The sequence below is a fragment of the Charadrius vociferus genome, unplaced genomic scaffold (assembly GCF_000708025.1).
Source record: "Charadrius vociferus isolate BGI_N301 unplaced genomic scaffold, ASM70802v2 scaffold1493, whole genome shotgun sequence".
Classification (NCBI taxonomy): Eukaryota; Metazoa; Chordata; class Aves; order Charadriiformes; family Charadriidae; genus Charadrius; species Charadrius vociferus.
The window spans coordinates 221,714-235,900 of NW_009647467.1; the positions used below are offsets into that span (position 1 = coordinate 221,714).

Sequence of the window (14,187 nt, forward strand, 5' to 3'; positions counted from 1 at the left end):
AAGTTTAGTCACAGAAATGAGGTTAACACCCCTGCTGTTCTATTTCTTGTTGACAAACAACCACTGCAATTTACAGAGAAAGTATATAGGTAATTTCCTTACCTCCAGCAAGATTATCCTGCTCTTCACTATTTTTCACCAACTGCATTTTCTTTTGCCTCTTTTATTTACCTTTTCTTCTCTACCTCCCCTTCCTTCCTCCCTCCATTTTTTCTGAATTCCTCCTTTCTTCCACTATTCATGTTGTCTCCTGTTTTTTATCTCTTCCTTGTTGCCTTCCTTCTCCCTATAAGGAAGTCACAGTCTGCTTTTATTCCCCAAAAATGGAGAACAGAGGTTGTGAGTAAGAAGCTACCACAGCTGTTGCTGGCTGAAAGGAGATACCCAGATCACTCAGACTGCACCTTCAGGTTGAAGGCTTTTTCCTTTAATATTGTTTTGTCATTCTGATGGGTTTCTGCTAAGCAATTATAAAAATGATCAGCAGTAAAAAAAAAAGGTCTAATTTCCTTCTTTCCATGACGGCATCCGGGGTGGTCCCAGGGTGAGTGAATCTGGGATCAGATCTCAGCTTGAGGCATGCTGGGGGAGCTCAGGTAGGAGGCTGGGTGCCAGGACCCCCCGCAGTTGTGAACAAGGGGGGATAAACCAGCCAAAACAGCAATCCAGTGAGATCTACAGAGCAGGGGCTCTTAAACAGCTTTGTGAAATGGGTTCCCATGCTCTTACCAAGGTGAAGAGTAAGTCTACTTCATGCTGGTTTTGGGGTCTGTGGGCACTGGTTGTCTTTCAGACCCCTCGGTCTTCAGGGGTGTCCAAGCTCTCTTAGAGGAGGTGGACTTGTAAGACTTAACTCAACAGCATTCGTAATTAAAGTTAGATTATATGATAAACACCACTTACGATCTTTAGTTTACAGTTGATGATTAAAAAAAATGGAGAAGAAAACCAGAATAAAACATACGATTTCCTAGCGTTTACTTTGTGTATGTGATATCACCTTCTGTATGATCAAAGTCAGTATTCTTCTGCAGGGTCAACATATTTCCTGTGCTGGTGTGGGTAGCTTACAGCAAGGTAGGTGGAAAAACGGGATATTGCGTCTGTAACCAAGGCAGTGAATAAATGCATCTCTTGGCACGCCTGAGCAAAATCAGGCCAGCAGACTGCATGACAGAGAGCAGCTGGAAGACAAGAACTTCTGATGATCTGGCTAGCAAGTGGATACATAACACCGATATGTCTGTTTTATGTCATGCTGCTGCTTTTTTTTTTTTTTTGGTGTAGTAGCTTCAAAGGGGGAGAAAGCCCATTTCAATGATGTCAACAGAATGTGTTCAGCCACTTGATATCCCAGAAGACAGACTGGACAAGCGCGATTCACACTGTAACCATTTAGGTAAGTGTTATTAGATGATGTCATTGCAGTAATTAGAGAGGTGTTGTCTTCACATCATTAGGTCCTGTCCAGTGCCCGTTTTTCCCCTCCAGCAACACAACTGAGCCCTCATGAAACCTGATAGATTACACCTTCTGCTGACACTTCTGATGCCAGATGGAAAGGCAAAGAGCATTTTTCCTGCATATAAATATCAGCCGAGGATCTAGAGTGAAGTTAATTAAACAGGAGAAAGGAAAAAGTCATCATTCTTTCCCCTGGTAGAAAAAGTAGAGCAGTTTCTTCATTTATACCACAATAAACAGAAAGGATATAGCTGAGCCTTCCCTGAACACTTTTTCCATATGCAATTTCCATAAAAGATTTCAAACACCCCTTTTGCCCCTGCTGGGGCAGCTTTCTAAATACTTTTTCTCCTTCGCCGTCAATCTGTTTCCTCTCTTGAACCTATTTCATACATAACTTTTGCACTGAGAGTACCAGAGGCATCTTTGCTCCACCACACTCCTAAATACCAGACTTCATAATTGATAGATGTGCTTTTTGCATATTCATGGTCTTTGCCTCCGCTTCAAATGCTATTACTTCACTCCCGACTTGTAAAATTGTCATGAAGATTTAGCAGCCCAGAAACAAAAACCTATTTGCTCGTTGTTACCCTTGTGATGACAATAACGAAACACAAATGCAATTTCACTTGCTTGTCAAAAAAAGTGTCTCACCGCAGGCAAGCATAATTTTAAAAACTTTGTTTATCTGGCCTGCGAGGAAGGTATCCTAGTTCTACCTCTACCACACAGCATTTCTAGCCACAGGCACCACTTTTACAACTGCTCGCATACCAAACATAATTGTTCCACAAAATTACTTATTTAAATAAGTACAGAACTTGTCCCATTCTACAGTCAGGAAACTGAGGCAGCGGGAGGTTAAATGAGTTCATTAGGACTGTGCAGAAAGCCTGTGAGGGCTGGAATAAGACCCTACATCTTCCAGGGGCTTCACCCTGAGGTTGTCCCTCCCACGTCTAGCTGCAGGCTTACAGACGTACAGCTGCCTCCAATAATGTGAGAAAGCCTGGAACAAGGTCCTGTTGAACCCAAGCCTGCAGTCAGGGGTTGGGTGGGGGTAGGGTACCCTGCTGAAGCCAAACAAGCAACTTTTAAGAAATCAAAGCATTGGTTTGCGTGATGATACTAATGACAGGCTAGATTCAATATTTTCAGCTTGCATAAGCACGCAGAAATGCAGATCCTTGCAGAAAAAACGTGCTGACCATCTGAGTCATATGAGCCCAGGCTTGTTTTAAGGGAAAACCAAAAATCCAGGGTAATGTTATGTAAATCAAAAGTGAATACCAACTGCTCGGTTTCTCTGGAAATAATGCCAGCTCTTGAAAGGAACAATATACTGACTTGGTTTACCAATACCTTAGGTTAACCCCCCACACATAAATCTTCCCTTCACAAAAGTGCCCTTGTAACTCTTGAAGACAGCCCGCACAGGTAGCACTGGACGAAACAGGGATGGCCATGGGACCTCTGCACTCCATGCTGCAGCCTTTCTACTGCCATGTACCACACAGCTGCCCACAGCTCTCTCCCTCTGTTTTAGGTCTACCACCTACAACACAGGAGGACCACCTAAGTCACTTGACTCCCACACAGTATTGCACAGAGGCCTCTTGTACTGACTATTTAAGAGACGTTTCTCCACAGGCATTTTAATCTACTTGGATGAAGGCAGTATTATTAAAGCTTTTCTTTTTGCCATCTGGCTTATTATTTCCTCTCAGTTTCAATTTCTATTCGTTTTTGTTTGTTTGTTCCCCTCCCTGCAGAGGATCTTTCAGAGCAGCTGATTAAGAGCTGTGACCTCAAAAAGAAACCAAGAAAAGGTAAAACCATCCAGGCTTCTCAAAACACGGAACAGGAGCAAAAAAAGCCAAGGAGAAAAGATACACCGGCATTACACACCCCACCACCCCTGACAGGTGAGCAATGCAACTCTTGACTTCAAAATCCCAATTCAGCTGAGTGGACTGAATCTGGGGAAAGGTCCAGAGACCCCTCATTCACTTATATCCCCTTGGTGGTGGGCAAGAAAGCAGCTCCACGCCATGCATACCTGGGAAGGCAGGTGAACAAGAGCAGCTGACTTTGTTGAAGGCATTCCCTGTTAGACAAAGGGTTTTTTTTCACAGGGTCTGGGAATATCAAGGTGGGTGGGTGCATGCTCCTGAAAAAATGCTTCTTTGGGGTTCATAGCCTTACTGCCTTACATGACAAATTATGTGTATTTATCTCTAGCTGCTGAGCCATGCTAGACATCCCAACTTGATCTGGTCCAAAATCAAAAAGGATCCAGTTCAGCCCCTGCAATGTCTTGTGAAACTCATACCTGGCGCTCAGGGGGAGGCTGAACAGGGATAAGGCTGGGAGGAGACCAGAGAGGCCCACAAGCCATCTGCGGGTTGCTCCTCCTGGAAATCGCAGGGCTCTTGTATTTACGGGGACCCTGGCAAAGGGTGGGTGTTTTGGGAAGCCAGAAACCACCACAGCAACAAAGGAGCTCCTTGTAGGATGCTCCCTGATGCTGCGCATCTACAGACATCTGAAGTTCAAGAGCCAAATGCCACCAACCTGGGGAAGGGAAGAATAAGCCGGAGACTGCCACTGAAACCTGGCAATCTTCCAAGACCAGCAGTGGGAATAAATGTTTGTCACTTCTTTCTGTTAACAAGCACTCCTTGTTGTGCTCTCTGGGGAGAGAGCTGTGCTCTTCTATCCACCGCATTGAGTTCTTCTTCCCATGCCACACATACACAGAGGAGTTAGCCAGTAACTACTTGCACGGTCCCTTGCGTAGCCACAACAATTCACTAAGTTAAAAACAAGCAGCTGGGATTTTCCAGTGTTTGTAATCCAGATGTTGAACTCGGCACGTTTGACTCTGTTCAGCTCTCACATGTATCTGCCCCTCAGCAATTGTCTCTTAGGGAAGAGTGGCTCAGAGGCTGAAGAGGTGCATTTAGTGCCCACAGTAGCCATATCATAAAGAAAAAAGAACTTCACTATTAAAAATGGGTCATTTCTGGGTGGTCACGTTGCCCCCAAGCAGAGGCTTGAAGATCTATATGATTAAACTACTTTGATAAGACGTCTAAACTTCTGGAATAGGATATTGCACTCACATTTACCCCATGATTTCTGATAGGCTGCAGTCCATTAAGTACAACCAGAAACCAGGTGGCCTGATAGCATTGCTGTCTATAGCCTATGGGATATAATTGACTTGGAGGAAATGTATAGAATTGCAAAACCTGAAGAGTAGGTACACCATGCAGAACACCTCACCCACTCGTACAGCCTTACTTCAGAGCAGTCATTGGGAAAGTTACCCAGGTGCAAATTTCTTCGATGTGAACAAGGCTGAAGTGCCAGTTTATATTTTTTTTTCTTGCCTGCAGGCATACTTTCAGACTTTTCTGATAATCTGCTGAAAAGATATGGTATCACAGAGAAGCCACAGAGAGAGAGAGTGAGTCCAGGCTCTCAGATTACTGACCTGGAGCAGAAAAAGCCCAGGAGAAAAGATACGCCTGCAATACACATCCCACCCTTGATAATAGGTAAGAAACTTATTTAGATAAAGGTGTTCCAAAGAGGAAGCAAAATGTAGCTACCATCAGAGGTATGCTTGGGAGGAGGCTGGAAGGGCTGCAAGGAGGTTGTTCTGCCCAGTGTACTTAGTTCCTGCTAAACTGGACCTATTTGGTCTAAGTGTAGAATAGCAGTGGTGGCTCATGGAAAGTCTTTTCTGTATTCCCTATTCATGTTCTTGGGATAGAAGGGAAGAGGATTAAGAAAAGACATTAAGTCACTTGATTATCTCTTGCAAACATGATCCTACTTCTGTGAATTCCAACTACTGCCCTGCTTTTCAATTTGAGCATATGCATATTTTTAGGTCACCAGCACTAACACAGCTCGTGCTGCCTCAAACAACCTGGAGCAAAGCCATCCTGATTAACCTCCTCTTAACTCCACAGTCCCTAACATGCACTGAGGAAACCAAGCTGTGATGAACTTCTCATTAACAGCACCTTAAAGACAGTTCTGTGCTTCTGGCATAATACGTGATGCAACAGCTAATTCACTCGGTGACCATATGAAGTCAGCCAGCCATGTTTTGGTCCTAAGACCTTTTGTTTGTTGCATGTCCCACATTCCTCTATCACAGAAGAGCCTCAATTCATCAATATTTCTGAAAGTCTTTGAAGATGGAAAGCACTGTGTAAACATTAATTACTAGTGCTAGCTAGCGGTGCGGGAACTAGTGCTATGCACTAGCCCTTTCCAGGGATGGAGCAAAAAATGAATGAACTAATGCACAAATGAATGAACAAAAAAACCCCAAACAAACACCAGATCCAAAACTAGTGCCCAAACTGAAAAACACTCTTCCCTTAGGAACCTCTTTTATGAACCAGTTCTGCTGTGGGCTGTCACTACTGGGCAGTGAGGCACACTGAATGAAGATGTCCTGAGACAGATATTTTGGCCCTGAGTGACTAAGCAACAGCTCAGTGCATCAAGCACCAGAGTTTCAGGTACACTTTGAATGGAATTTCCTGTACACCTAATAATTATAAGGGGTCCAGATGGCTTCATCAATCCAAATAGGCACCTGTATTTGTAGACATCGCCTTTCTTTGTGAATGTGAGCCTTCATAACTGACTTAAACGTGTAAGAATTTTTTTCAATTTATCGGTGCAAGGCTCCCAAAAGCAGAGAGGAGTACGACTAAGTTTGCAGGGTCGTGGCAGCAAGCATGGTGAATAGTAGTGCCTTGCATATTGATCTGCCTATAGAAAATACATTTTTTATTTGCTCATTGAACTCAAGCATCCCAATGGCTTGTGGCATCAGAGCTGTTGTGAATCACTGGAAAAATGCTCCAGTCATTTGCTGGGGGGAAATGAAATCCATCATACAACTTCTGAGCCCAACTGCAAATGCTCCACTTTTTGAAATATTTAATATAGAGCACTGACAATGAACTGCTTATGTAATTGCTGGAGGAAATTACCCAGCAAATTAGTCAAAATTTCACATGACAAATTAAGTGGGAAAAAAAATCATAGTCTTTTAGGGATTGATTCAGATGATACAGAAGCAGATCAAAATTTATCAAACCATTGGTGAGTAGTCCTGTGTATCATACTTGAAGCCTACGCTTCCCATGGGCTTTGGAGGAGAGATGAGAAATTATTTTGGTCAGTTCAAAAACACTCCCAAGAAAAGTTGCCTTTGGCCATATGTAGCACCTTTGAAGATGCTGTGTGGCCTTTGCACTTGAGGGTACACGCAGAGAAGGAGAATCTGAAAGCGAAACATGTTTAATAGAAATGAAAGATGAAACGTGGGACAGTGAAGCTGAGAGGCTTGACTCTTGTTTGGTTTAAATGTAATTGCTAGCTAAAAGGATGCAGCAAGGGGGAACGATTTCCTTGACCTGTCTCAGAAACACTCTGGTTGGCTCAGCATCTAGTCACTTACGACTTCTTGTTTTGACCCTAGCTTTAACTAGCTCAAGGAGCAACTTAAGAGAGAAATAAGAATCATTGTAAGGGTCTTGCCTCCCATGAAGACTTCCTCTTCAACTTTTAATAATTTTCAAAGTGAAAAGAAGCTAATGCAAGTTATATGGTAACAGAAACACATTATAAACCCCAAATGACTTGGTAATCAAAAAACTCAAAAGGGAAGAGCACAAAAAAAGAAAAGAAAAGTACAGTGACCTTCAAATGGGTGACAAAATTCAAACTGTGTGCGTTTGCTGTTGGGGCATGATAGAAACTAATGCATTTTTCAGCTGTCTGCAATTATACCTTCAATGACACTTTCTTGCCTACTGGTGAAGCCACCTTCCCGCACTCAGCATGGATTCAGAGCAGCTGGCTAGATGCTGCCTCTCCCTGCAGATGGCTTTCCCAGATCCTGTATTCTGGGTCCATTTTCCAACAATTGACCGACTGTGGCAGATTTGTGCCTGCATCAGGGGCAAAGCGGCCTATGTGTTTGAGCGCCTGAATTTCATTCCCTCCCTTCTCTAAGGATGCCTATTTTCTTTTGAAGATACATACCAACATACAGTGTTCTGCTGGTTGAAATTCACCAGCCGTGGCTCTGTGACTTGCTATGAAAAAGTGACTCATTGCGGCTGAGCGCCGGTCCAATATTTACTACTTATTTACTTTCAGGGTTATCCCATCGGGTAGCAGACAGAGCACAAACAAACAGAGCTCTTGCGGAACTGCTGTGCAAAATAGAACCTGAATTATAGACTCAGAGACCTGAGAAGCCCTGGCAGGTCTACGTGCGCTAAATAAATATAGACAGGCCTTTCTGTCCCTGTCTCCCTGTTATTGGCATTGCTGCAGTAAGCAGCACATTCAGTGCCGCATCTGTCCCTTGCGACCTGCTAATGAGGATTGTCCCTGTTTCTAACATTTCCCCTTCAGATCCCTCCCAAACACCACTTCCAGATGCCAATTCAAAAAGCTCCACTTAATTGTTTGTAGTAACAGAGCTTAATTACTAGATTATCTTTTTAAGCAGCTGTCCACACAAATAGCTTTGTTGTAAATGTAGATAAACGTGGCAGCTGTGTTATCTCTCTCCATTTTGACCAGCTGGTTGTGAGTACTCTAGGATGGTCCTTCTCCTTCTTGGGTGACCAGAGAGATTTTCTATCGCAAATAAAAGCAACTCAAACAGACCATACAAAGCGATGAAAATTAATAGATCTACTGCATGGCATGTGATCCAAGTGAGAAGTAGAGTCAGGTTTACACCTTGCAAACACCCAAGGCCGCTGCTAAATTAAGAACCGAACGTTACTGTCTGCAGGACCCCATGGCTACTTGTCTGCAGAAGGAGACTAAGGAAATCAGTCCTTAGCCAGCTTAAATGTCTAAGCCTCGGCATCACAAAACCTGCCCCTACAAGGGTCTGACTTCTAAATGTATTCAACCTTCAAAGTCTTATTGACGTGGCGCAAATAACATTGTGCCATGTGCATACAAATGAGCCATGAGCAGAGGTCCCCTCCAGTGGCCAGCTCTCCTTCAGTCAGCCAACACTTTGGATTTCTGAAGGGATTAGACCAGAAGACAAAATATAATCTCAATTCTAATGGGTTTTTTTTTTGCTCTCACATGACAGTAAATGATTTGAATATGATCCAAAGCCTGTACTCAGCTCTGGGACACTCTATTGCTATCCCCACTTAGCAATATATTCAATTAACTGAAGTATTTCTGAGAGCTCTTTGGGCCTGTGGGTTTGAGCAAGAATGTAAATACATGTGTAAACATGGGAATGCAGTTCCTGAAATGTGGCTGCTTAGGGTTTCTTAATCAGATCAGAGATAACTAGAAAAAAACACAATTTCAAACCTTCATTCTCCCTCACGCCCTAGAAAACTAGTTAAGGTAGCTCCTTTAGGATAATATCAACACCTCCGGTGAAAAATCTGAGTGACACCGGAGAAGTACAGCAGTTTAATGTCACCTCTTGCCCTTTTCCAGTGCAAAGGATGTGATTGGAGCAGTCCAATATTCTTCCAACCCAGCTGCAGGGGTCGTCCATAAGCAGTCAAGGGGAACTGGTGACATCTTCGTGGTTTTCTGATTTACAAATCAGGAGGAGTGGCTTAGATCTAGGTGGCACCTGGCAAATGGTTGATTTAAGCCAACTTCTGCTTCTGCCTATGTTTGAGCTTCCTAACAGAAGCTCTTATATCTCTGTGAACCTTTGAGGTCCTAGGCTCTAGCTAAATATTCCAAGTAGTAGCAATTTCTGGTGGGAAAATATGGCTACATCATATTTCTCCGCTGTTTTCTTTAGTCAGATTTCTTGGCAGATATTAACAGAACAACCTCCCAATCCTTAAAACAGGTCTGCAGGATGAGCTGCATTTCATAATACACACAGCTGGGAAAACAGAGGCAGGGAGGCTAAGTGATTTCCTTGAACAGTAAACAGAGAAAGACTGACTTACAAAAGTTCCTCAATTCCTAGTCCTGCTCATTCCTTTAAACCCAGAATTTCCAAACAGCATTCAGTAAAGCACACATTCCCCACAAGTGATCAGTGGCACTATATCAAAGAAAAAAATGCTTTCCCTGTGTTATAGAAATAATTCTAGCTAAGACATCCCATTTGTATCCTCTGCTGTTTTGCATTAAAAGGCCGATTTTAAAGGCACATAGTTGTCCTTGAAGTTGCTGGTGGTCCACAGTCTGAAAAGTTAATAACCTGCAGCTCTAGGCTACATCCTCCTCTGAGCTTTGAATCCTGAACTCTGCTGGAAACCTTTGGAGTTCATCAGTCACCAAAGTGATGCATCATCTTGCTATGGGTTGTGGTAGGCATCTGGCATGCTACTGATGTGGGTCCAGCTAAGAGCTGGGGACCTCGGCTTGGCTGCTACCTTCCAGCTGTCTCTAGCATCTGCTCTGAAAAGGCTAGTTTAATATGCTATAATCAAGGCATCAGAATTACACAAACATACTTGTCCTTCCTCACTTCATAATTCAAATAAGAGACGCGATTATAAAGCACAGCGCAGCTTTATTTAGCTTACATTCCTGATTCCTTATTCCTGAGTTTACCCAAAACATAGGTTAGCTCTCATCAAATGATCCATTGTGGCTTCACACTTTAAGCATTTTTTAGCTATGTTTTCCTTGTTCCTCAAGTGCTCCATGAAGAACAAATAACAATTAAAAAAAGAAAAACCTTCCCCTAAACTGCCCCCCCCAAATCCCAAAGACAACAGGAAAAAAAAGTCTTTATTTGCCTAAGCTGTTTATATGAATAGAAGTCTGAGTGGGGAACATTTACATCCCTCTCCACAAAATGGCGTAATTCTTTGCAGTTAACAGTGGTGGTTACTCAATTGCTACTTGAACAAATGAAGTCCTTTGTGTTTCAAAATAATATTCATTCATGCCTTTCAGTTTATCTCATGGTCCCGCTGAAACCAGCTCGTTCACAAGACCTGCATATAAATGAAGCAGGACCTAACCCAAATGAAGGGCAATATAGGTTAATATTTTCATTAAATCATCACCTCTTGAAAAGACTCCAAAGTTGGAGAAAATCTTCTTGTGTGGTATTGCTCTATTTTCAGAGCTCATCAAGACTGAAATGAAAGCCTTCTCTGTGAGAGGGCCTTCGATGCTGAAAGAAGCAAAACAGGTTGGTTTGACAGAACAGCTCAGCTGGTTAGCGCAGACTGAGAGCAAACAGCAGGAGACCAAATTAGGGAGAGATTTCATTGATCTCCACACAATGGTAACCCTCATCCTGTTTTTAGACTATGTTAACCTCCACACCAAGGAATGTGGGCATAAAATACACCTTACAGGTCACTTGCTTTTTACTGGGAACAGGCAAAACCAACACAATCTATTAAAATAGGGATCAAGAACATTTTGTATCCAGCTAGCACATTGTTCTCTCTTCACTCCGTTAATTTAATTTCTAATGAAGAGCGCAGTTACAGTAATTGTGTTATCTTGGTATCACATAAAAGACTCAAGATCTGTAAGGGATGGACTTACAGTTTTAAGTATGAGAGAAAAAGAGAGAAGGGGGGAGAGGCAGATATTTGTGGAAGGTGTGATCCACAACCTATCTATGTAATACAGAAGGACTTTGGAAGAAGGCAACACTTGCACATGGAAAGACACTTCACATAGCATACCGACAGCTGGTGAAAATGTCCCTGGAATCCCCACGATGTGCTCGAACTGTGAAATCAAATTCCTTTCAGTATCATGTCATATTGTTCTTCGGTGCTTTTGAGATAAGGATGAAGCTTTATTTTTCTTCTAGGATAGCTAGGCTTCAAAGCTTGTTAAGATCCCAAACTTCAGGAACTCATATACTGGCTCAAAACCTTAAGGAACATACCTGACTATTTTAACACTGATCTTAATCCGGTTGCTTTTGCAATGTATTGATACTATATAACTTCAGTGGGCATGGCACTTAGTATGTGGGTATTCTAACATTTGTCTCTTTTGGCATCTGCATTTGCAAATTTGAAGTAATAGTGGTGTATACATATAGAAAACAAGCAAGCATACACACATTCACATAAACTGATTGAGTCACAAAGATTAATCACAGTATTTATTTCACCATACAAGATCTTTCCCTTTTTTAGCTTACCAGAGGTTCCCAGATGAAACTTCAGTGTCTCTTTTCACAGGTTAGCAGAAATACGCTGGATTTAAGAGTGCCTGATAAATTTAGCTAAAAATGCAGTGATTCAATGCTAGCTCACTAAATATCAGGAGACTGATGTGCCAAAATTAAATAAGTAACTACCATGATGTTAGAAAACTACATTAGGATCAAGAAATTAGAGAGGACTGAAAGATTCTTCTTATCCTGATATTTACTAAAGAAGTAATATTTTAAATCAAGTTCTTTTCTCTCTCTCTCTTTTTTTTATTTGTCCTTCCGTTTTCAAGGCACTAAGCTGCTTACAGAAGAAAAGCAAACAGTGATTATGGAAGATGAAGAAAAGGATGGAGACACAATCCCCAGTTAAGATTACAGTGATATTTCCAATAATGCAGTGTAAATAATTCTGGGTCATTCAAAGTGGCAGCACATAGAAAAAAACAGTCCTTTCACTTTTATGAATAATCATTTTCTCAAGCATGCACTTGAATTCAAATTCTCTTCAAGTGCCTATCTGCATCTCATGAAATCCCAGCAAGCATAGTAGGAGATGATGACAGAAATTTCACTTACACGTGGAGTTGGAAGGATTCTCTTGGTTTACTAAAAGCAGCTTCCCAGGATCTTCGTCAATGAGGAATCCACCTCAGATCAGATCCAGCTTTGTGCAGCATGGTGATAAGGGTTAACACAAAGGACACCACCAATCACAGTACCTGGAGCTAGATACCAGAGTGGCTGGTAGCACAGGGCCTTAAAACATCAATTAATGATTCAAATTGCATTTTTCTCCTGACAATTCACCTCATTCATCCACCTTTCTTCTGCTGGAATAACACTGACCGCAGTGCAAATTCCCACATGCAGAGCTGATGGGATAGATGGAGAAAGTGGGAGAGCAAGAATCAACTCTAGAGTCCCTGAAATGCAAAGCAAATGCTTCCTCTGCCTTATCTGCTCATGACTTGTATTTGTGAGGAGAAAAAGGTAGATTTACTGCAGTACAAAACCTTACAGCTAAGAGCTGTCAACGCTGACACATCAGAGAGGACCGAGGGCACAGCTCAGAAGAGAAACTTAAGGGAAGTGCCAGCACCTGCTTGTTAAAGCAGGGTAGACTACGCATTATTTTTTTCTTTCAAAGATTTTATTCCTGGGTTGGTGAAAGATAAACTAGTAGGATAGTTGATCCTTTTACTCCACATTTTTTCTTTTGATATCTGCTTTTTAAACTGAGTCCTAGCACCCTAGGAGAGGCTGCAAAGATTAAAAATCACAGTGGAAGAGTAAAAACTGTGTAAAAGGAATAGCATTACTCAATATCATATGCATACTGCAAGGTGGAACAGCACCATGCTTTTCTTTTTTTAATAGGTTATCTCGTTGAGTCAATCAAGAATTGTTTCACAGCCAGCTACAGCCTTCAGCATTTGTACAAACAGAGACAGGTACTTGTAGAATATTATGCAAAATAGGTAGAACTGGGTAGTTTTGTGCTTACCTTAACAGCTCTGTGCGCTAGAAGGAGCAGCACTGCCGGCTGGACCCTTAGGGACCTCAGCAGAGAGGTTAAAGATTATCTAACCTGGTAGACTGAATTTAGTTATATTTTTAACAACCTTAGGCAGACAGCTGAGGAGCACACTAGTTTGGACTTCATCTGCCACAGTGACTGACCCAGTATCTTTCATGAGAACGCAGTCGATTCGCAGATATTCAGCTTCAAGATGTAATCAACAAGCTTATAATAAATAATCGCGTATTAAAGTGTACAAGAGGACAGCTATATTATTAATGGGATGCCAGATACCTAGGAGGTGTACATCTTTTTACCCTGTTAATCTATCAATGAGATGAGATAATATTTAAAATATAATCAATCAATAGTTCATGTAACAACATTCATGTAAGGTACACAGTAAAGTATGTCACAGCAAGTACGTGACAAGAAATATGTGCGACTCGAGTCCAGCTTTACCAGGGAAGCTGGTGAATATTTTCAGCGCACAATACAGCATGAGAGCATGGAGTCCTGAAAAAATTCAAATGACCATCAGCAATGGATTAGCTATGAAAATGTACATGTTTAAACATGAATGCCCTTAACAACACAAGGCAGGAGTACAAATAGGATGTGTCTGACTTCACTGCTCTGAAGAGGACTTACTTGTTTCCAAGCCTGGGGAATGCTGGGCAAGCTTAATAAAAAAAAAAAAAAAAAAAAAAAAAAAAAGAGGATTTACAGTTCCAGTGACATCGGGAAATCTGGGAAAGCTGAAAAAAAAAAAAAAAAAAAAAAAAAAAAAAAAAGAGGATTTACAGTTCCAGTGACATCTCTGACAGCACAGCAGCCTAATTTACCATCCCTGTGTAGATCAACTTGAAGCCCAGCCATAAAAATGCTGCAACATACATCATTTGCTGCAGTTAATTTAAAATTGCATATTCATAGCTTGGTAATTCAGCGTTTACTGTTTTTCCACCCAGGAGCAACATGAGCGACTAAAAAGTAATTTTTCACT

General features: G+C 41.8%; 1 protein-coding gene across 1 annotated transcript; it reads left to right on the forward strand.

Annotated features, from left to right (window-relative positions):
- The first annotated feature begins 357 nt into the window (after positions 1-357).
- PPP1R17 (protein phosphatase 1, regulatory subunit 17) lies at positions 358-12,128 on the forward strand. The gene is made up of 5 exons (XM_009880702.1): positions 358-362; positions 1,291-1,399; positions 3,240-3,392; positions 4,869-5,030; positions 11,953-12,128. Exons 2-5 carry the CDS (start codon positions 1,318-1,320, stop codon positions 12,030-12,032), a joined length of 477 nt encoding a protein of 158 aa, XP_009879004.1. The 5' UTR covers positions 358-362; positions 1,291-1,317; the 3' UTR covers positions 12,033-12,128.
- The last annotated feature ends 2,059 nt before the right edge of the window (positions 12,129-14,187 follow it).

Bases quoted from the DNA above. Each gene is read 5' to 3' on its own strand.
- PPP1R17 (XM_009880702.1), top strand. From the start codon at position 1,318: ATGATGTCAACAGAATGTGTTCAGCCACTTGATATCCCAGAAGACAGA. The intron at 3,393-4,868 runs GTGAGCAATGCA...TCTTGCCTGCAG, and splicing joins CACCCCACCACCCCTGACAG to GCATACTTTCAGACTTTTCT. The intron at 5,031-11,952 runs GTAAGAAACTTA...TCCGTTTTCAAG, and splicing joins CATCCCACCCTTGATAATAG to GCACTAAGCTGCTTACAGAA.